Raw genomic sequence first — 21,725 nt, 5'->3', positions numbered from 1 at the left:
TATCCAAGTGGACTTTACTGAACTTCCTCCAAGTGCAGAGATGGACATTTTTATTAGCAATAATAGACCATCTAAATAATTGGGAGGAAGCTATTCCTACTGTCAGAGCCACAGCCAATGTAGTATGTAAAACCCTTTTGGAACAAATTATTCCCAGGTATGGAATGGTTAATAGGATAGACTCAGACAGAGGAACACATTTTACATCAAAAGTCTTACAGTAAATAACTCAAGCTGTTGCGGTGTGTTGCAATGTCCTGTTTTACCTTCTCCCTTCCCCCTCGCCCCTCGCTGAGTGTGCCCTGTCAATCAGGCTAACATACCAGCAAGGCGTCGTGTGATAGGTGTCCCTAGTCCCTTGAGACCCTGCCCCTTCACCTGGTTGGTGGCTCACCTGTCCCCTCCCCTTCCCCTGCCCTGAGCTTAAAAGGTTAATGAGACCATGCGGCCTCTATTCTGTTGGAGGAATTGCCCCGGCTCAGACCTCTGTGACCGTGGAATAAACATCTGGATATAACCCTCCAGCAGAATCCACTCCTTCCTTCTCTTCACCATCGCCAGAAGCTCTCTCCTGAGGTAAACGGAGTCCTGACAAGCCTGGACTTGCATCTGTGCCCTGCTGCACTTCCCAGCAGCCAAGGTATCTCTGGGGTAAAACACCACAGTGCTGCCTTTGGCCCAGCAGCGAGGGTCAGAACTGGCCCAGGTACCATCTAACTGGTTATATTGGGATTCATATTCCAATATAATGGCGTCCCTGAGGCGGGCAAAGTGACTCCGCAGCCCGAAAACAGACTCGCAGTACCTCAGAGAAGTTTCTGCCAGCCGTGCATCCAGCTGGAAGGGCCTTGGTTGCATCGCCCTCAGCTAGAGACTTTGGGAATATTCCCAGAAAAAGTTTCGTGGACTGTTCGGCGCCTATGGAAAGTCCAGCTTCATTGTGGTGAGCAGATTTTCCAGAGGAAGAAAAGGGGAGCCTCTCTTGCACCCAGAGAGAGGTCCTTTTCCGGTGGAGACCTGCCTGCCTACACCCAGCCTACAGCTTCCATTTCACGTGAGTATCTCTGCTTTCGGTAGAGCAGAAGCTCAAAAACAGACTCTGCCGCGAGTTCTGTTCCTTTTTTGCCTTGGCATTTTTGGCTGCGCAGCCCCACAGATGAGAATTCATAGCGTTCTAGCTTTAGTTTCTGCCGCGCGTTTCACTGTCTTTTAGAATTCGCGCCGAAGCGGGATCGCTCTCTGCCCTTCCCCCCCGGCTCAGCAGCGTGCTCGAACACGTGTTAGGAGACTCTCTTTCTTTCTCTGCTCCGCGGGGGAGGGGGGGGGGCTCTCTTTCCACGTGGCCGGGGGAGGGGGGGCTCTCGGCTCTCTGCTCCGCGGAGGACACTCTCTCTTTCTCTGCACGAGGCGGGGGGGGCGTTCCCGGTTTCGGCTGCCACGTGGAGTGGCTGCTCTCTCTGCTCCGCGGGGGGGCTGCATTCCACGGCGGGGGAGGCTTTGTTTCTGCCTCGGCTCGGCAGGGCGTGCCCTGCTGCTGCTGCCCGGGAATTTTAAAAGCAGTATATACAGCTGCATTGTGAAGCTTTTGTCTGCTTGTTATCGCTTTCTATCTGTGGTTTTTTTTAGAAATTGGTAGCTGATTTTAGCTTTGTTTTTAGTCAGGCGGGATTAAGTACTTTGCTTTTTACATCTAACATGGGTTCCAAACTTAGCATTGTACAAAGGGGAGTGTATTATAATATTGTTAGCATTTTAGTCAAGAGTAATGTGAAATTCTCTAAAGGAAAATTGAAACAGTTTATAAGATGGCTTTTTCTGCAGTTCCCAAACATTTCCCCTGAAGAAATCCACAATATTCAATTCTGGGATAAAGTTGGGAATGAATTGATAACCTTAGGACAATCTGGCAAATCACCCTCAGCTAAATTTGTGTTCTGGAGTTTACAAATTCGAACAGCATTGCTCAAACAAAAGGAAATGGAGAAAAAGCCAAATGTAAAGCCATGTACCCCTGCTCTCCCTGTTCCTCCCTCTCTCTCTAAAACCCCTAAACCTCTTTCCCCAAAACTTGGTATTTTAAAGAGAGCACACTCATTGGGAAGTCAGCTCCCAGAGAGTGCAAGAATACCTGAGTCGTCTTGTTCACAAAGCCCTGGCCAGGCTGCATGGCTTTCCCAAGCCCCTGTATCCCCTCCTCTAAAACCCAGAGCACGTGTTAGGTTTCCGGAGAGCAGTGATGTCCAAAATGGCCCCCAGTCCCTAGGGGGTCCACAAGATGGTGGATGCCATGTGGCATCTTCCCAAACCTGGTCTTCTTCCTCCCAAAATCGGCCTAAGCATCCCAAAATTCCTGCCCCATCCCCCTCTCCTCCTGTTCCTCGTGACCCCTTCCCCCCTCCCCCCGCCTTTCCTGCAGTACCCTCGGCTCCGCCCCTCTACTCCTCCCAGGGGGCGTCTGCTGACGTGATGTCACCAGGCGTCCCCACACCCTGCCAGCCCCTTGACCCCGCCCCCTGTTCCCACAGTATCCCCGCCCCCTGACTGCCCCTTGACCCCGCCCCTTGTTCCCACGGTTTCCCCGCCCCTTGCCGGCTCCCTGTCCCCGCCCCCTTCCCCGGGTTCCCACGGTGGGGACACACCCACTGCCTGTCCCCAAACCTGTAGCTGTGATCCCAATGCTTCTGATTCCAGGGATACAGAGCAGGGGACAGCAGACCCAATGCACAGTCCCATGTTGTCACTGGCTCCTGTTACGTTTCAGCCTGCAGCTCAGGGAGGAGCAGCCCCAACTGCTAATTGGAGTTCTTTTGGATGACAATTGATTAAAGAGATCTGTAAATCTCATAAAGAATATGGTCCACACAGTCCATATTTCTGTGGCCTTTTAAATTCTGAATTAGTAGGACTGTTGTAATTCCACATGATTTAAAACAGCTTTTTTCATGTCTCATGACATCCACGGAATTCAAATTATGGGAATCAGCATTGAAACAACTGCTAAAAGATGCTCTCCCAGGCTTACAGGCTGATCCAAACACAGCAAAAGACAACAGTGGTAACCCTATCACCATGGAGCACCTCTGTGGTGAGGGTCAATGGTCTTTACCCTCAATCCAAGCTGCTGCAATTCCTGCAGAAACACTGGAGAAAGTAAAAGAAGCAGCTGAAAAAGCATTCTTTTCCTTCCAACCTGAGGGGCCTTTTGAGCCCTATAGTAAAATCAAACAACTACCATCAGAACCTTTTTTGAAATTTGTAGAAAGGCTAACTAGAGCCATTGAAATACAGGTTAAAAAGGAAAATGCTAGGGAAGCAATTTTAGAAGAAATAGCTTTTACAAATGCAAATGAACAGTGTCGAGCGGCAATCCTGAGCCTTCCCATGGAACCTCCCCCTACATTAAAAGATATGCTTTTAGTCTGTAACAGGAAAGTGCCTCTGATGACTGTGGCTGAAGACACCAGACCAAGGCTGCTGCCAAGACCACCTCAGCGTGTCGCTGTTGCCAGCCCTGCACCTTTTCCCTCAGCACAGCAGTACCCTGGGCAGCAGCGGAGACCAGCAATGGTTGAGCCCACTAAACCATGCCTGCTTTGTAATAAGCTAGGACACTGGAGTAACCAGTGCCCCCTGAAAAGGCAATTTGATGAATTTAGAAATGGCAGGGGAGGAGAACTACAAGCCCTCCCTGGGGGTCAACAACAAAAAAACTGAAAATAAAGCGCCAGCCTGCCAGGCATACAGACACAAAAAGAGCAGGCCAAGAGAATAAGGGTAGCAAAACAAACCAAGCGCGCGATAATATTATAACATTTGTGTAAGTGAAGCAGGTGCTTCAAAGACCAAGTCTGCTAGTCCACTGTTGAAAGTGAAACAAAATAACCTTTGTTGTGATTTAAGTGATTCTGTATTAACCGCATCTTCTGTCAATGAGCCTTACAGGTTGCAGCTGACAGAGTCACTCCACCTGAAGGACACTGACTGGCATTTTGTCTCTGTAAATCCTGAACAGAAGGGTACTTGGAACCAAATTCGTTGTAAGTACATCATCACTGGGGACAGCAAACACACACCACAAGAGATCAAAATTGCTCCGGGAATGACAACATCAGATCCCAAGCAATTTGTTCTCAGCCTGCACTGTTTCCACCCACCCCTGTTTCTTCCCAAGGGACAAATTGTTGCTCAAGCTATCCCTGTGCCATCTTTACCTGAAAATATCGAAAAACAAGGGCCCACAGTCGCCCGGGTCCAAGTTATTGGGACAGATAAACCCAAATTGTGGTGCAATGTCAGTGGGGGTTGGGAGTCTAAACGCATTGAGATGCTTGTAGACACAGGTGCAGACTGCACAGTGATTCCAGTACAAGACTGGCCAGCACACTGGCCTTTACAAAATGTTGCTGGTCACCTTCGAGGTGTAGGAGGTCTGCAATTGGCAAAACAATCCAAAAGCATTATTCAATTCGAGGGTCCAAACGGACAATTGGCAAATATCTGTCCATTTGTGTTAGATTATTCAGAACCTTTGTTTGGGAGAGATTTAATGGCCCAGTGGGGTGTCACAATCGATATTCCAGACTCTCCACAGCATTTTTGTGCAGCAGTCATTGAACAACAGCGCCCCACCCAAAAACTGAAGTGGAAAACAGACAAACCAGTTGACGTAAAACAGTGGCCACTCAGTAAACAAAAAATAAAGGTGCTTGAGGAACTAGTACAAGAGCAACTACGAAAGGGCCACATTGTGGAGACCATGTCCCCATGGAACTCTCCAGTGTTTGTCATCCCAAAAGCTGACAAAAAGAGGTGGCGACTCCTCTGTGACCTCCGACAAATTAATAATGTAATTAAAGATATGGGTTCTCCCCAACCTGGTATGCCATCTCCAACAATGCTTCCCCAAGATTGGAAATTAGCTGTTATTGATATTAAAGATTGTTTTTTCCAAATCCCATTGCACCCTGACGATGCACCGCGTTTGGCATTCTCAGTCCCTTCTATCAATTCAGAAGCTCCTATGAAAAGGTACCATTGGACCTTTCTTCCTCAGGGATTAAAGGTATCTCCAGCTATCTGCCAGTGGTATGTCTCTTCCCTGCTTTCCCCAGTGCGTGCAGCCGCAGAGAAGGCCATCATCTATCATTATATGGATGATATCCTTGTGGGTGCCCCCAATGATGATTTGCTCACACATGCGCTTGACCTAACGATCGATGCATTGATTGCTGCAGGGTTCGAGCTCCAGGAACAGAAAATTCAAAAGATGCCACCTTGGAAGTATTTGGGCTTAGAAATTGGAAATAGGACCATTGTTCCTCAAAAACTAGAAATCAATCCAAGGATCAAGACCCTTGCGGATGTCCACAAGTTGTGTGGGTCTTTGAATTGGGTAAGACCATGGCTTGGTCTGACTAATGAAGACCTTGCCCCTCTTTTCAATTTATTGAAAGGGGGAGAGGACCCAGGTGCTCCTAGGTCTATTACCCCAGAGGCATGGAAAGCTCTAGAAAAGGTTCAGATTGCAATGTCCACAAGACAGGCCCACCGATGCCGGCCTGACCTGCCATTCAAATTTATCGTTTGAACTAAGTTGCCACACCTCCATGGAATTATTTTCCAGTGGGAGGAAAAACAAACACCTAAGGAAAAGGACACACCAAAAAAGGACCGGGACCAGAGGGACTCTCTCTTGATCATAGAATGGGTTTTCCTCAGTCACAAAAGGTCCAAGAGACTGACAAAGCCTCAGGAACTGATAGCGGAACTGATCCGGAAAGCAAGGACCCGGATCAGGGAGTTAGCGGGATGTGATTTTAAGTGCATTCACATTCCAGTTGAGTTAAAATCAGGTCAAAATACTATGAAAATACTGGAACAATTGTTTCAAGAAAATGAAGTGTTGCAGTTTGCTCTGGATTCCTACTCAGGACAATTTTCGGTAGCACGGCCCGCTTGCAAATTGTTTGAACAAGATGTTCAATTTACTTTAAAATTAAGAACTGCTCTGAGTAGGAGACCTTTAAAAAGGGCTCTAACTGTCTTTACACATGCGTCCGGGAGGTCCCACAAGTCCGTTATGACTTGGAAGGATCCTCAAACCCAGCAGTGGGAGACTGACATTGCTGAGGTGGAAGGTTCACCTCAGGTTGCTGAATTGGCTGTGGTTGTTAGGGCTTTTGAAAGGTTCTCAGAACCATTTAATCGGATTACGGACTCTGCATATGTGGCAGGAGTAGTATCCAGAGCAGATCAAGCAATACTGCAAGATGTATCTAACACTGCACTTTTTGAATTGCTTTCCAAACTGGTAAAGTTAGTCACTCACCGAGAGCAACCATTTTATGTGATGCATGTCAGGTCACACACTGACTTGCCAGGGTTTATCGCTGAAGGCAACAGAAGGGCAGATGCTCTTGCTGCACCTGCAGTGATGGCCACTCTCCCAAATGTTTTTGAACAGGCAAAAATCAGCCACCAGCTTTTCCACCAAAATGCACCTGGCCTGGTTCGCCAGTTTAACATCACTCGAGAACAGGCCAAAGCGATTGTGGCCACGTGCCCAAATTGCCAACAACATGCACTCCCTACAGTGAGTACGGGAGCAAACCCAAGGGGACTGAACAGTTGTGAACTGTGGCAAACGGATGTGACACACATACAGGCTTTTGGACGGCAGAAATATGTTCATGTTAGTGTAGATACCTTTTCTGGAGCGGTCTATGCTTCTGCCCACACAGGAGAATCATCTATTGATGCTATTAAGCACCTCTTACAGGCTTTTTCTTTCATGGGCATCCCCAAGGAGCTGAAAACTTATAATGGGCCCGCTTATAAATCCAAGGAATTCGGGAGCTTCCTGCAGCAATGGGGAGTAGAGCACAAAACTGGCATCCCCTACTCCCCTACAGGTCAAGCCATTGTAGAAAGAACTCACCGTGATATTAAAAGGGTCCTGGACCAGCAACAACAGGTTCTGAAGCTAGAACCTCCCCACATCCGGTTATCCAGGGCACTATTCACAATCAATTTTCTGAATTGTTCTTTTGACAGCCTGAACCCACCCATCCTACGCCACTTTGGGGGGAGCAGTCATAGGTTGATAAAAGAAAAACCTCCAGTTTTAGTAAAGGACCCTGAGACTTGGAAAATGGTGGGACCTTACAAATTGGTTACTTGGGGACGTGGATATGCCTGTGTGTCCACCCCCTCTGGTTTAAGGTGGGTTCCTTCCAAATGGGTAAAGCCCTATGTTCCCAAAGTCTCAGGGAAATCTGCAGAAGCACCCCAGGTTGCTCACGCTGCCTGGAGTAGAAAACGCCACATACGTTCTCTGGAGGAATTTCCATTTAAGCCTCCTATCTGGAATAGCTTGTAATATATGTCTGTCTCAAGTTCCTTGTACCAGTTTAGATCCCACTGTTCGTGTGAAGCCTCGAGATGCCATGAGACCGAGCCTGCTTCTGTCCTACTCGTGATCATCCCACCTGTGATCTCCTATCGCAGCCCAAACCACATATGGACTGCCTTGACAAAGGCTCTCAGACATCAACAGAGAAACTGACAACGGGCTGAATGGACTGTTCAAAGGCTGTGGACTCGCGGGCTGGTTGGGATCTATTCTGAAAACTGTAATTTTAGTGCTGTTTATTTTAGTTATAGTTATTGTAGTTTTTAGCATTGTTTTTGGACTAATCAAACGCATGGTTCTCAAGTTAATCTCAAGCTCATCTCCCCCTCCTGAGGTCAACCATTTGGAAGCCCTCAGTGCTCCAGTGGATGACCTGGAGGCCTCAGTGGAAAACACTGACCCTCCTGTAGAAGAAGAACCGATTTACCAACCATGGTTTGGCAATCATTCTGCACCATAAACACAGTCCTCTTCTTTTTAAACAAAACTAGGGGGAGATGTTGCGGTGTGTTGCAAGGTCCTGTTTTACCTTCTCCCTTCCCCCTCGCCCCTCGCTGAGTGTGCCCTGTCAATCAGGCTAACATACCAGCAAGGCGTCGTGTGATAGGTGTCCCTAGTCCCTTGAGACCCTGCCCCTTCACCTGGTTGGTAGCTCACCTGTCCCCTCCCCTTCCCCTGCCCTGAGCTTAAAAGGTTAATGAGACCATGCGGCCTCTATTCTGTTGGAGGAATTGCCCCAGCTCAGACCTCTGTGACCATGGAATAAACATCTGGATATAACCCTCCAGCAGAATCCACTCCTTCCTTCTCTTCACCATCACCAGAAGCTCTCTCTCCTGAGGTAAACGGAGTCCTGACAAGCCTGGACTTGCGTCTGTGCCCTGCTGCACTTTCCAGCAGCCAAGGTATCTCTGGGGTAAAACACCACAGTGCTGCCTTTGGCCCAGCAGCGAGGGTCAGAACTGGCCCAGGTACCATCTAACTGGTTATATTGGGATTCATATTCCAATATCAAGCCTTGGGAATAAAATGGGAATTACATATCCCATGGCATCTACAGAGTTTGGGCTGGGTAGAGAGGATGAACCAGACTTTAAAGAGAACTTTAACAAAATTAATGATTGAAACCCAGATGTCATGGGTAAAATGCCTACCTTTGCCTCTATTGAGGGTCTGAACACAACCCAGGTCAGACTTGGGAGTGTCACCCTATGAGATGATGTTCAGATTACCCTTTCTGACCACCCAACATGAAACTGCTATTTATGAAGTAGGGGAAATGAGTGTTAGAAAATATGTCACCACAACTGCAAAAACTCCTGAAAATTTGCGGTTGAAAGGGATAATCCCTCAAACTACACCTTTAGAATTTAAAATTCATAATATTCATCCAGGGGAATGGGTACTAGTGAAAACATGGAAAGAGTAATCTTTAACTCCACAATGGGAAGGTCCTTTTCAGGTACTACTGACGACTGAGGCAGCGATCCGGACCAGGGAACAAGGGTGGATCCACACCAGCAGAATCAAAGGACCTGTGGAAGAACCTAAGGAATGGACAATAACATCTAAATCGGGTGATACCAAATTGACTCTCAAGTGGGGACCAGGTGGTAGTGAACTGGGAGGACCCAAATGAATCAAGGAATGTACGAAGAATTACACTTAATTGGGAAATAAAGCCGAGCATATATCAGTGGTTTTAAGTACCGCCTGGATAACTCCTGAGACACCTCCAATACCCTCCTTGGGGAGGGATACTTCCATTTCAAACAGGAGGATCAGGACTGTTTTGGACAGAGAGTTCTTGTATTCTGACCTTAGCATTTGACTTATACTAAGAAGAGGAGGAACTACAACTTCCATCAGTGCCATATCGTATACCCTGTTTGATTCCTCCAAATACCGGACATGCTAGCTGGGTTAAATGTAAATGTTTAAATTATGGGAAAAATTGGTATTGTAGTTCACACAACTGATGCTCTCCTTGCTGGAAGTGTTGAGTGCCAAATCTATTGTCTATCGAGGTAGAACTCAAAACAACTGAAATAATAACTTTGTTTTGTGGATGGGAATTATTAGTGCCTATTGAATGGGAAATACCTGAAGAACGGTGGTAAACTACAGTTAAGGAATGTCAAAAACTATTTGCCTGGAAATTAGCAAAAAGGAAGTGACAAGAAAAAAGAGGGCAAGACTGGATTGGCCGCTGTACTCACCACCGAGAAGGTCATATACACCTGCTATGGGTAGAAACCACACAGGCATGGGAGGTGGGAGTATAAGCCATACCAGACCTCTATTATTCCTTTTTCTGTCACTCATCTTTTCTTTTCCCTTTCAGGATACCGGCAAAGTCATGTCACAGATGTTACTGAAAACTGTATATGGAAAGACACCAAGGTTCCTTTTTTATTACACACACCCATATCAACAGTCGCTATTATAACCCATCCAAATTAGGCAATTGTATACAAAATGAGAAAAAGTAGTGGATTGCGGAGAATTTGGGAACAAGTGGTAACAGGTTGGGAAGTAAATGTCCTAAAGGAGAGAGATGGGTTTGTTTCACTTTTGCTAGTGGGAGTAAGGTCCAAGATTTGATTAAAGAACAACTAGTAAGTAGAAAGGCAAAACCAGTACAGCAATCAAAATCTGTGCCAATTTCACTTCAAGATTTATATACAAAACTTGAACAGCAATTAGAAAAGGAAATAGATATCTCAAGACTGGGGAAAAATCTGTTTGTGGAATTAGGGGAAAGAATAAGTAAGGTGTCGTAGGAAGGGGACCTGGACACCAGATGGTTCATCACAGGTCCAGTTTATTGAAGAAAGTATCAAACACTTATACAACAAATAATAAGCTTATGAATATTCTGTAAGCCAAGCAATCTATTGGTTAAACTATACCATGAACTCTTCCTCATTCCTTAGGGGTTACATCTCTCTTTTCTCATGTCTCTTTCACTATTTGTTATCCTACTACAGCTAGGCCCAAGGACACACTATCTTGCAGGTGCAGGACTTGGAATTAGCCACGGTTTTGTACTTTTCCAGTCTTTAGCCAGCCAAATTCCCAACAGTAAGGAACTTGACATAACCTACTGCTGGGTTTGTGGGGGAGCTTTGATGTCAGAAGAATGGCCATGGAAAGGCAGTAGCTTAGGCTCAGTTGAACTCCTTAAGTGGAACCCGGCAAATACAAGGGGGGAAAACTGACCTGAAGGGTGGATTTTAAGCTCAACAGTGATAGGAGAGGAATGTCTCTGACATACTTGGAAAAATGTTCATAATGAAGTAGGAAATACTCCCTGTAAGAGATATAAAGTTAGCAATGGAACTTCTACATGGTGGATCCCAGAGGAACCAACTCAGTATTGGACTCGAGGAGAAATGAAAAAGAGGAATTGTAAATATAAAAACAAAATTGGACTTTTTCAATGAAATTATACAGGCAAAAATCCTTATTCTGGGATCCCAGAAATATCCAAATTTTGGGAAAATATAAATAAACAGAAAAATTATTATTGGAAGGCACCAGATGGCTTATTTTGGATATGTGGAAAGAAAGCATACCCAAGACTCCCCTCTAGTTTGAGAGGGAGTTGCGCTTTGGGAATTATACAGCCAGGATTTTTTCTTCTACCAGGACCAAATGGAGATCAATTGGGAATACCAGTTTATGAGGACCTAAAAAGAAATAAAAGGGACTTGATTGGGGGATCCCAAAAATGGGGAGATGAGGAGTGGCCCCAAGAATACATAGTGGAAATATATGGGCCAGCCACCTGGGCACCAGATGGGAGTTGGGGATGTCGGACCCCAATTTATATGTTGAATTGTATTATAAGACTCCAAGCAGTTGTGAAGATAACTAACAGAACTGGTCGGGCAATGGAATTAATATCAAGGCAACATAGCCAAACAAGAGCTGCTGTTTATCAGAATAGGTTGGCCTTAGACTATTTATTAGCTGAAGAAGGGGGTGTTTGTGGAAAATTTAATACATCAGATTGTTGTTTGAAAATAGATGATAACGGAGATGCCGTCCTGGATATAGCCAATGATATCAGAAAAATCGCCCATGTACTAGTTCAAAAATGGGAATCAATGCTAAAAACTAGCTGGTGGCATAAAGTATTGGGAATAGAATGGTGGAAGAAACTAGGCTTCTTCCTTTTATGTGCTACAGCTGGTTTGATATTTCTTCCCTGCTTGATCCCCTGCTTTATTCAGCTCATCTCCAGTGTAGTCTGGGGCAAGCAAGTGGTAACAATGCCTATAGACCCAAAATTGACTACATCTGGGACTGCACAAAAGATTATGGTGCTAAAGAAACAAAATATGGAAGACCTCTTGGAGGAAGCAAGAATGATTTATGAAAAAATAAGCAAATAATGGAGGATGGAAAACAAGAAATACTGTTCAAGCCAAATGATTTGTAAAAAGGGAAGAGGATAGATTGTTATAAGTACATATTATGTTGTTGGCTTTTCGCAAATATTAGGATGAATGTTATATGTATAATGTTAAAATAACTTTGCTTTTATTTCTGCTATTAACAAAAAACTTAGATATAGTAGTAGGGGTAGCTGATATAGTTAGGAGTGAACTGCCTGTTTGGTCGGGATAACATCCACTGAACATGTAATGAAGACCCTGCTACTGATATGCCAGCTATCAGCATCTGCTGTCCAAAGAAAGTATGGACCAAAGCCCAAACTGGAAGTGATAAGGAGAAGGAGCCAAAACCACAGCCAAGAAACACACATGCTCTAAAAAGGTGGACCCGAGGAGGGGCCATGTAAAATAGTTCCTGGAATATGTAAACTAGCTTATGGATACGCATAAGGGTCTATGAATATGCAACAGGCTGATATAATAGAAAAGGTATTTAAGGGGTATCCATGAAGGTGAAGGTGTGCTCTTGGCTGAGTGCCAAGGCACACCCAGCTGTAATCTTTGCTTTACTGTCTTTGTCTCCTATTGTCCTTTATTAAACTGTTTAAATTTTCACAGGAGAATGAATGTGTTTTTCACACTTTCCCTAATAAACTGTCTTTATCTCAACCCATGAGTTTTCTAGCTTTTAACCTTCCGATTTTCACTCCCATCCCACCGATGAGGGAGTGAGCAAGCAGCTGTGCGAGATTTGGTTGCTGGCTGGGGTTAAACCAAAACGGCTGGCATGTAAGAATCTAAGTGGTGCATCGGAATAAAAAACAATTTTACATTAATGATGTCCATTGCAATGCTTTAGGCAGACTGTCACCTTGCGTATGTGGGGCTTGGGAGGTACACTCACAAGCACAGCGTGCCTATTTTTTATAGCAGTTCACTTTGAAAGTATGTATTACAGCCACAAATATCCTGTCCCTGAAGGGGAAATTTTCATTTCAGTCATGAAAATAGGTTTCACTTGACGTAGAAATAAGGCCAGGACTTGATTCTGCAGCCTGAAGTGGAGCTGTAGGCACCTGTAAATAGCAGCATGGGTACTATTGCAGGGAGGATGCATTAGAGTTAAAAATTATGTCCTAATAAGGCAACTTAGGTGTGCTAAATTTACACATAAATACCCCTTAATAATTTCCAGGACCAGTTGCACCATGGCCTAGGACACATTGTGTCGCCCTAATAAGCACCAGGTTTTGTGTGATGTCACCGAGGAACCTTTGGGGTCTGGCCCCCGAGGGTCTCGCTCACGACACCACAGCTTTCAGGGACCCTGCCTATCCCAGTAGTCCGGGCCCGGCGGGAAGGGGACATCACATGGGGGGGACTCCTGAGTACAATTTGAGATGCGGCTAAGACAAGGAGAGCACTCACTTTCTGCCGAGCCGGGCCGGGCCGGGCCGGGCCTATCCAGCTGGGCCACCGAACCGGATGCCTCCTCCATGCCCAACCAAACAGTCCCAAACACGTCTCCGGAAGCACTTGCCGGACTATAGCGGAAGCGGGGCGGGGCATAGTCTCTTTGGTGCTAACCCCCGGAGAAGATGGTGAGTGCAGGGACCTGGGTGCGGCGATATCTGTCATCATCCGCCGCCGTGCCGGGCTCTGTGAGGCCGTGGGCCCCGTCTGGGGCGTGGGGCGGCCCTGCGCCGTGCTGTGGCCGGGCTCGGCGGTGGGGCTGCGCTGCGGGGAGACGAGGCTGGGACCTGAGCCTGAAGGCCCCGTTCCTGGCCTGTGTGGGGGCGTGGGACATCGCGTCCTGGGCGAAGAGGCAACGATGGGGTATAGGGCTGTGCTACCACGGGATCTCCTTCGGGGTCTCCTCCGTGCTTGCTGCGGGCCTGGCCGGGACAGCGCTCTTCCCAGTGATGAGGGAGCCTTTCAGAGAACGTAGTAAGAGGAAATTTGATTGCCAAAGCCTCTTGTGAGTGTACGGTTAATCTATGAAAATAAATACATTTCTTCAGGAAAAAGCAGTTTACTGTTCATCACCGATAAATTTGAGGGAGATGAGAAAGGAGTTGGAGATAACCACTCGGTGGCTTCATTTTATTTCAGCACTGGGCAGAAGGATAGGAATGGCAAAGAGAAGTGTAAGAAACTGGTTTCTTGAAATGGAGGATACCTATAAAAGAAACTGAGTCAGTGTTTCAGAGATCAGTGTGCCTCTGCCATGTTTACTGAACTTGGTGAATTTAAGAGTGTTTTTTAGAGAAGCCTGTGTTTTGAGTTACATGACTTTTATGTGATAGTGATATTTACAATGTGCAATGTCTTGAAATATTTCTCAGACAAAGGGTACATCATCATTTGGTAAGCGAAGAAATAAGACACACACCTTGTGTCGTCGGTGTGGGTCCAAGGCGTACCATCTGCAGAAATCTACCTGTGGGAAATGTGGTTACCCTGCTAAGCGTAAGAGAAATTGTAAGTAAGAGTTGAGTTTGAAAACTTGTGTTTTTTTGTCGTCTTCAATAATCTGGCTTTTTTCCAACCAAGAAAGAATACTGTATCATCTTACGGTGGTAGGAAATTTTTTGAAATTAATACTGATTTAACTGTTTTTCAGCTAACATGCAGTATTACTGAATAATAATTTACTTAATTTATAATTTTTTTTTCTTCTGTGAAATTGAATAGTTGTGCTATTCAAATGTACCATGCAACTAATTATTTGGTGTACATGAATAACAGTAATTTCTGTGTTCTAGATAACTGGAGTGCAAAGGCTAAAAGACGCAACACCACTGGTACTGGTCGCATGAGGCACCTGAAAAGGGTCTACCGTCGATTCAGGTACAACATTTTATTACAAACTAGTGTAATCTGACATCTTCAATGGATTTCACTGAATTATGAAATTCATCATTCCAAGTTACCACTTATTTAGTATGCTTGATGAGGTATGGTGTTTCTTTTAAAATATATTGTGAAAATAAATTATGTCATATCTGCAAAAGAATATACTGCCAATTATAAAAAGCTCGTTCATTGTTAAAATATAGGCTGTATAGCAAACTCTGATGCTTCTGTTAATTGTAGATAGTACAGAACACAGAGGGTATTGTAATAAAACACTCACAACTCACATTTGAAAAGGCATACTTTGTGTAGCATCACCTCTTTTTGGGAGTCTGAAATTGATGGTTGCACTGAAGTTGGATTTTTCTAAGAAACAATTCTTGAAACGCATCCCAATCCCTTCTTGCCCACAAGAAAAGGATTTAAATACTTCAGTGGTTGCTCTTTAATTTGGAGTACAATTAGTAAGTAGCATCTGATTCTGAGTTACAGGTTTCTAAAATCTGTTATAAAGCTTTGAGTTGTACTTAAAAGGTACTGTACTGTTAAACTTGCTAAGAATTTCATTTTATATGACCTCCATGTACTAAAGCACAGCTCTGTAACTTTTGGCCTGATACACCAGAAAGATGGATGAAAAAACCCAAGCAATTCAAAAGTATTTTCCTAAAAATGTAGATTAGATTTAATAGTGAAAAGTAAGTCTTTTAAGTCCCGGACCTAGGTGTATTTGAGGGATCCATTCATCTGTGTTTTTTTGGTAAGCATAGTCTTACCCAGAAGCATCCAGAAAACACCTTACAATGTGCAACTGCAGCCTGATTTCTACCAAGTGTTGCTGAAGTAGAAATGTCATCTCCAAAAGTAAGCTTGGGGTCAATTTCTGTAAGAAATTGACTTGCACTTCAGTGCTAACAAATGCAAAATCTTTTGCCGAGCTGCTTAGTAGGAACATAAAGTTAGGCATGCCTTCAGTGGATGTGCTGTATCGAATTCAGTCTTGCAATGTTTACTCAGTTAATGAAATCTTCCTGTTTGAAGAAGTCATTTACTTCAGTAGAAAAGAGAGAAAACCATATTGCTTATTCCAAACAGTTTGTGAATTATGTTTCTTAAGAAAAACCACTGAACATATGAACTCCATAGTGATTTCAGTGCATTACTGAGAGAAGCTGAAAAAAGCTGGTGAACCTGATCTGAAACATTGCTTCTTGGAAAATAACTTGGAGCAAAAGTCAACCTTTCAAAAAATGATGACCATATTTCTACTTGTAGGAATGGATTCCGTGAGGGAGCCACGCCAAAGCCCAAGAGAGCAGCTGTTGCAGCCTCCAGTTCATCATAAAGATACATGTATTTGTTAAAATAAATTGTCTTATCCAGAAAATGTCATCTTTTGTACATGTTTTACTTCAGTGAAACATGGTATATTGTGTCTGGCTGAGCTGGAGTTTGTTTCCCCACAGCAGCCCTCCCAGTGCTGTGCTTTGCATTGGGAGCTGGAAAGGTTCTGATAACACACCAGTGTTGTGGCTTCTGCTGAGCAGCACTGGCACACCATCAGTGCTGTCTCTCCAACATTCCCCCATCAAGGGGCTCGAAGTGGACAAGATCCTGGATGGGGACACAACGAGACCAGCTGACCTAAATTACCCAAAGGTATCTGACATCAGCTCAGATATAAAAGCTAAGGTAGGAAGGAAGAATGGGGGTATTCATTACTTTACAGTGTTTGCCTTCCAGAGCAACCACTCTGTGTGCTGAAGCCCTGCTTCCCATGAAGTGTCTGAACATCACTCACCAATGGAAAGTAGAGAATAAACCCATTTTTTTCTTTGCTCATGTGTGCACAAACTTTTGCTTTTGCTTTAGTAAACTACCTTATCTCAACCTACAAGTTGTTTTCCATCTTATTTTCCCTCCCCTGTCCAGCTGGGAAAGGGATCAATAGAGCAGCTTTGTGGGCACCTGGTATCCAACCAAGGTCAACCCACTACAGTCCTTTTTCAGCACACAACCTGTGGGGTGAGACAAGTGCAGTTAAATTTATATAAATATATAAAGCATCCTATAGTAAATAGTTATCAAGTAGCAAGCTCCTATGGGGGGCATGGAGTTTGTCAGCTGCACTCCTTATCTCTGTTTTGCTGAGTTTGGAAACATGTAACACAAACAATGGCTCTATGCTTTGCCCTTACACTGATGGCCTTGTTATGCTGGGGGAACTGTCTTATGTGAACAATGAGGGAATACACTTCCCTCTGCCTGCCTGAGATTGCTGTGAAGGCTTTTATAATGCAGCTTCCCGTGGTCATTGTTCATCCTTATGTAAACTGCTTAATGCTGTTAACGATATTAGCTAATACCATTGGTACACTATGGAGTTCATGGAATCTGGTGTCATCCTGATGTGAGAGAAAACAAACTTAAGGTGAGCAGATATTGAAATCTGCCCTGAGGCATCCAGTTCCTGACTGGGAGGGTGGGTGGAAGGATTTGGGCAGGTTCCTAGGGCAGTTCTCACCTCCCATTACCTGTCACTTTATACCTGAACAGGTAATCAACCCTGACAAACTGACCTGTCAACTGATAGAAGTGTGCCTTGCCTACCCCACCGAAAACCAGCAGCCCCTCACCCTGTACTGGGGCCTGGCCTGTGCCTATTGAGCCTCAGTTCAGTACTCTCAGAGGACTGTAGTTGAGGTAGGAACCCAAACTGCATTTGAGGATAATAATGGCTGAGATAGGGACACAAAGAACAATTACAGTTATTGCCCCAGTAGTGAAAAAAAAAAAAATGAACAAGACGAGCTACAGGTCCATATCATCAATTAGAAAGGGAGGAAGAAGAGGAGGATCAGTGGAGAAGGAGGGGTGACGCTTTTAGCGCTGTGTATTTAATACTAGTCACGTCACTGCTGGGGGGAGTAGTTCCGGTAGGGGGAAAATGCCACGGCCGGAAACAAATGTGGCAAGTTTTGACTGGCTCACTTCAGCTAAGGAGCCTGCGGACCCCGGCACCCTGCGCCCTGCCGTTTCTCCCCTCTTTCCCCGTCCTTCCAGGACGTTTTTGCAGGACGAAGGGCTAAGGAGAGACGGCGGCGCCGATATCAGCTGAGTCTAGCCAAGCCGAAAAAGGAGTCCAGCGGGGTACTGGGAAGAGGCAGCAAAGCGGCAGAACCGACCCACACACACCCCCAGCACAGTGGACTGGTGGTAGAGGCGGTGCAGGACCCTGGTGCCGAACTGAACTCAGCGGAGGGAGAGTCGACTCGGCTTGGACGACCGAGCTTCTGGGGGGTTTGTTTAGTCATTGTATTTTCGGTTCGTTTGTTGGGGTTTTTTGTTTGGTTTGGCTTTTTGTTTTCTTTGGCTGGGGGGTGTTTGGTTGGTTTTTTTATTTTGGTTTTGTTTTGTTTTTTTCTGGCAGCGGGGGAGGGAGGGTGTTAAACCGCAGAACCCTTGGTCATATTGCTTCAGGCTTCATATCGCCTTTGTTGGTTATACCATTTTCTTTTTGTACAATCGTTTATTATTATTGCTGTGTTTATTGCAAGCCTCTTTAGTAAATTGTGACTTTGGCTTCAATCTTCCTTAGTATTTACTTCAACGTTATAGAAAAGCGGGCGGCTCGAGTGGCCTTATTTTCCCCGATGAGTTTTTAAAACCAGGACAAGGGGCAGGATGTGCTCTAGCCGCTGGAGCTGAGATTCTCCTGCAGCCCGTGGTGAAGCAGCTGTGCCCCTGCAGCCCACGGAGGACCATGGGGATGCAGAGATCCACCTGCAGCTGGTGGAGGAGCCCCACATTGGAGCAGGTGAATGCCTGAGAGGAGGCTGTGAACCCCTGGGAGGTCCGTGCTGGAGCAGGGACCTGCAGATCCATGGAGAGAGTAGCTCATGCCAGAGCAGGTTTCCTGACAGGACTTGTGACCCCATGGGGGACCCACGCTGGAGCAGGCTGTGCCTGAAGGACTGCACCCCGAGGAGAGGGACCCACGTGGGAGCAATTTGGGGAGGATTGTTGCCTGTGGAAAGGACGCTGGAGAAGTTCGTGGAGAACTGTCTCCTGTGGGCGGGACCCATCCCGGGACCCATCCCCCACACCCCACATTAGAGCAGGGGAAGGACTCCTCTCCCTGAGCAGCAGCAGGAACCATGTGTGATGAACTAGTCATAACCACCATTATCCTTATCCAGGTGCTTTTAAAGTCTTATTTTACTTCTGATTATCCTGCTCTGATTTTGTTAATAATAAATTAATTTCTCTAATTTGAGTCTGTTTTGCCCATGATGTGATGGTATTTGGTGGGTGATCTCTCTGTCCTTATCTCAACCCATGAATCCTTTGTTATATTTTCTCTCCCATGTCCAGCTGTGAACAGGAGTGATTGAGAGGTTTTGATGGATGTCTGGCATCCAGCCAGGGTCAACCCACTACAGTCTTTTTGGTGCCATCACTCAGATCATGAGGATTTTGAGATAAGGATAGTAATTGAGAGAGGTAATGGGCAAAACAAGTACCGAACAATATTAGAGAGTAGAATGATCGTGGGGAATTGCTGTAATTGTGTCAAAGGGACAAGGGGTGGATTTTGTGTAAGTTGTCCATTTTTGTTCTGTGTTATGATTATATTATTTTGGTTTTTGTGGAGCGAATTTTTGTCCATGGTCTTCACCATGGGCTGCAAGGAAATCTCAGCTCCAACGCCTGGAGCACCTCCTGTCCCTCCTTCTCCACTTACCTTGGTGTCTGCAGGGCTGTTACTCTCACATTCTCACTCCACTCTTCTCTGGCCACAGTTACATCTGCACAAAAACTTTTTTTCTTTTTCTTCTTAAATATGTTATGCCCATTCATCCTGGAGCCAGCTGACATTGGCTCTGCTGGACATGGAGGAAGCTTCCAGCAGCTTCTCACAGAAACCACCCCTGTAGCCCCCCTGCTACCAAAACCTAGCCATGCAAACCCACTACACATGGGATTCCTGAAAATGCATGTATTTACACATACAAATTATTGATGGTATGCACTGAAGCAATTATTTATAAATAATCCCTTAATTGACTTTTCATTTGATAGCACCTTCACCTTGAAAAGGGCCATCATCTCTGTGCTGAATTTAAAAAGAGGGTTGTATGTTACTCACCTTTCCTGCAAGAGAAATGAAATATTGGCACTATGGACTGAGTTTCATTGTGTCCTAGCATGTAGAGTCAGAATTTATCGCAAAGATGGTAATTGAATAATGGCTCTAAGTGCTGTTCTGGGAGGGAATAGTTTAAGAGGGATTCTCAGTCTGAGACATTGTTCACTGTTTTGTGGCTCTGAAAGGCCTGCAAAAGTATTGCCTATTCAGTGGGTCATTGCTTGGGTAAAAAGAAACTGCCAAGTCTGGAGCACACATACTGCCAGACATGAAGGGACTGGAGATTTGTTATTGTTGATACACAAATAGATCAGAGTTAATTAGTAAAAGGACTAGAGCACAAGTCTTATGAGGAGCAGTTGAGGGAACTGGGATTGTTTAGCCTGAAGGAGGCTCTGCGGGACCTTAAAGCTCTCTACAACTACCTGAAAGGAAGTTATAGCTGAGTGGGGGATTGGGCTCTTCTCCCAGGTAGCAAGTGACAGGATAAGAGAAAATGGCCTCAAGATCCATCAGGGTAGGTTTAGGTTGGATATTAGGAAAAATTTCTTCACTGAAAGGGTGGTCAGGCATTGAAACAAGCTGCCCAGGGCAGTGATGGAGTCACCATTGCTGGAAGTGTTCAAAAAACATGTGAATGTGGCACTTGGGGACATGGTTTTGTGGTGGACTTGGTAGTGCTGGGTTAAGTGTGACTCAGTCTTAAAGGTCTTTTCCAACCTAAATGATTCTAGGATTTTATGCTGGGTGAAAACATTAAATGGTAGGTAGTATGATACAGAAGTCCATGACTTTGAGATACATTTGAATTATGGATTGGTACCTGATAAACTTGCACCCTACATGATGTGTTACTGTGTCACTCAGCTAGCTTTCAAACTCAGCTTTAAAAACGTGATTGTAAGGTAAAACTTTTGGAATTTTAGAAGATGGTAATCCCTGCAAGGCTTTAGAGGATTTCAGATGCTTTAGAGAGAAAATGCTTAACACACACACCTCTCTTCCTCCCCCCCCCCAAAAAAATACCAAAACCCAAACAACCAACAAACCATCAAAAACTTCTAATATTTTAAGCTTCTGAGGCTGTTCTATTATTCCTTTGGTTTCATATGAATTTATAGAAGTAGCATACTGCTTTGTCAATACTGAAGGATTAGCAGTCCACAAATGTATCAGCTTGTGCAGATCACTGAAGAAATTTTCAGCCGGGTTTGAAATTAGAGTGCCCTTGACTGCACTTTCTTATATTTTAAATGAAGTATAGTTAATACTTTTGGATAATTGAGTGTATCTACTTAGGCTGTTTGTAAACAAAAAGAGAAATATTGTCCTGCTGTTCTCTTAGCATGTAACAAATATATTGTACTCACTCTGCTTTTAATTGGTCCTGAGAGATTGAAAGTAAGTGGTGTCAAAGCTGTTAACTTAAAAATACATTTTGTACATATTGCACATCTATGTATTCACAGGGCTCAGGAATGCATCTAAAATGTGTTGTTTGATTATATACTGGGAAACAAATGTAAGAGGAAGTAATCATAAATGTCTTGTTATTCTCAGAGTGAGAATAACCCCTCAGAGCATCTTAAAACAGGTCAGCAAGGCACTAAAGGCTTTTTAAACTATAGTACTGTTGGATGGCAGGTGTTCTGACTATGGGTGGGAATGAAAACCTTTGCTTTGCAAAGTCTTATATGATGTTCTTTGTGTAACATGGGATTTTTGTTTTGAGCAGCCTGTGTTGCATTAAAAGTAAGAAATTTGGCAGAAAATAACTCCACTTGCATTCTAGCTGGTCAGAGAGATCAGAGGAGCTAGGTGCGGCCAGGCTTAATTTCTGATTAGAACCAATTTAGTTCTATAGGTCTGGTCCTGTTCAGTAGGAACTTCCATGAGCACAGATTTT

General features: G+C 44.8%; 2 protein-coding genes and 1 non-coding gene across 6 annotated transcripts in view; all 3 read left to right on the top strand.

Annotated features, from left to right (window-relative positions):
• Positions 1-13,277: 13,277 nt before the first annotated feature.
• Positions 13,278-16,062, top strand: LOC135459267 (large ribosomal subunit protein eL37-like). Its single transcript, XM_064735044.1, has 4 exons — positions 13,278-13,415; positions 14,160-14,295; positions 14,580-14,664; positions 15,946-16,062. Exons 1-4 carry the CDS (start codon positions 13,413-13,415, stop codon positions 16,013-16,015), a joined length of 294 nt encoding a protein of 97 aa, XP_064591114.1. The 5' UTR covers positions 13,278-13,412; the 3' UTR covers positions 16,016-16,062.
• LOC135459279 (small nucleolar RNA SNORD72) lies at positions 15,764-15,844 on the top strand. Its single transcript, XR_010443001.1, has one exon. It is a non-coding gene; the product is annotated as a small nucleolar RNA SNORD72 (small nucleolar RNA).
• A 133-nt stretch (positions 16,063-16,195) lies between the features above and the next one.
• LOC135459266 (5'-AMP-activated protein kinase catalytic subunit alpha-1-like) overlaps positions 16,196-21,725 on the top strand; it is a 100,537-nt gene continuing 95,007 nt past the window's right edge. For 3 of the 4 annotated variants that reach the window (XM_064735042.1, XM_064735040.1, XM_064735041.1), the window contains exon 1: positions 17,007-17,970. The gene's annotated coding sequence lies outside the window, so the exon portion shown is untranslated. Of the gene's footprint in view, positions 16,363-17,006; positions 17,971-21,725 lie in introns of those variants that run through there. The other variant, XM_064735039.1, reaches the window with a different exon arrangement.

The sequence above is a fragment of the Zonotrichia leucophrys genome, chromosome W (genome assembly GCF_028769735.1).
Source record: "Zonotrichia leucophrys gambelii isolate GWCS_2022_RI chromosome W, RI_Zleu_2.0, whole genome shotgun sequence".
Classification (NCBI taxonomy): Eukaryota; Metazoa; Chordata; class Aves; order Passeriformes; family Passerellidae; genus Zonotrichia; species Zonotrichia leucophrys.
The sequence above is the reverse complement of the archived record's forward strand: the minus strand, read 5'-3'. Positions and strand labels throughout refer to the sequence as shown.

Coding starts and splice junctions, on each gene's coding strand:
- LOC135459267 (XM_064735044.1), top strand. Junction 14,296..14,579: donor TGCTAAGCGTAAGAGAAATT/GTAAGTAAGAGT, acceptor TCTGTGTTCTAG/ATAACTGGAGTGCAAAGGCT. Junction 14,665..15,945: donor AGGGTCTACCGTCGATTCAG/GTACAACATTTT, acceptor TTCTACTTGTAG/GAATGGATTCCGTGAGGGAG.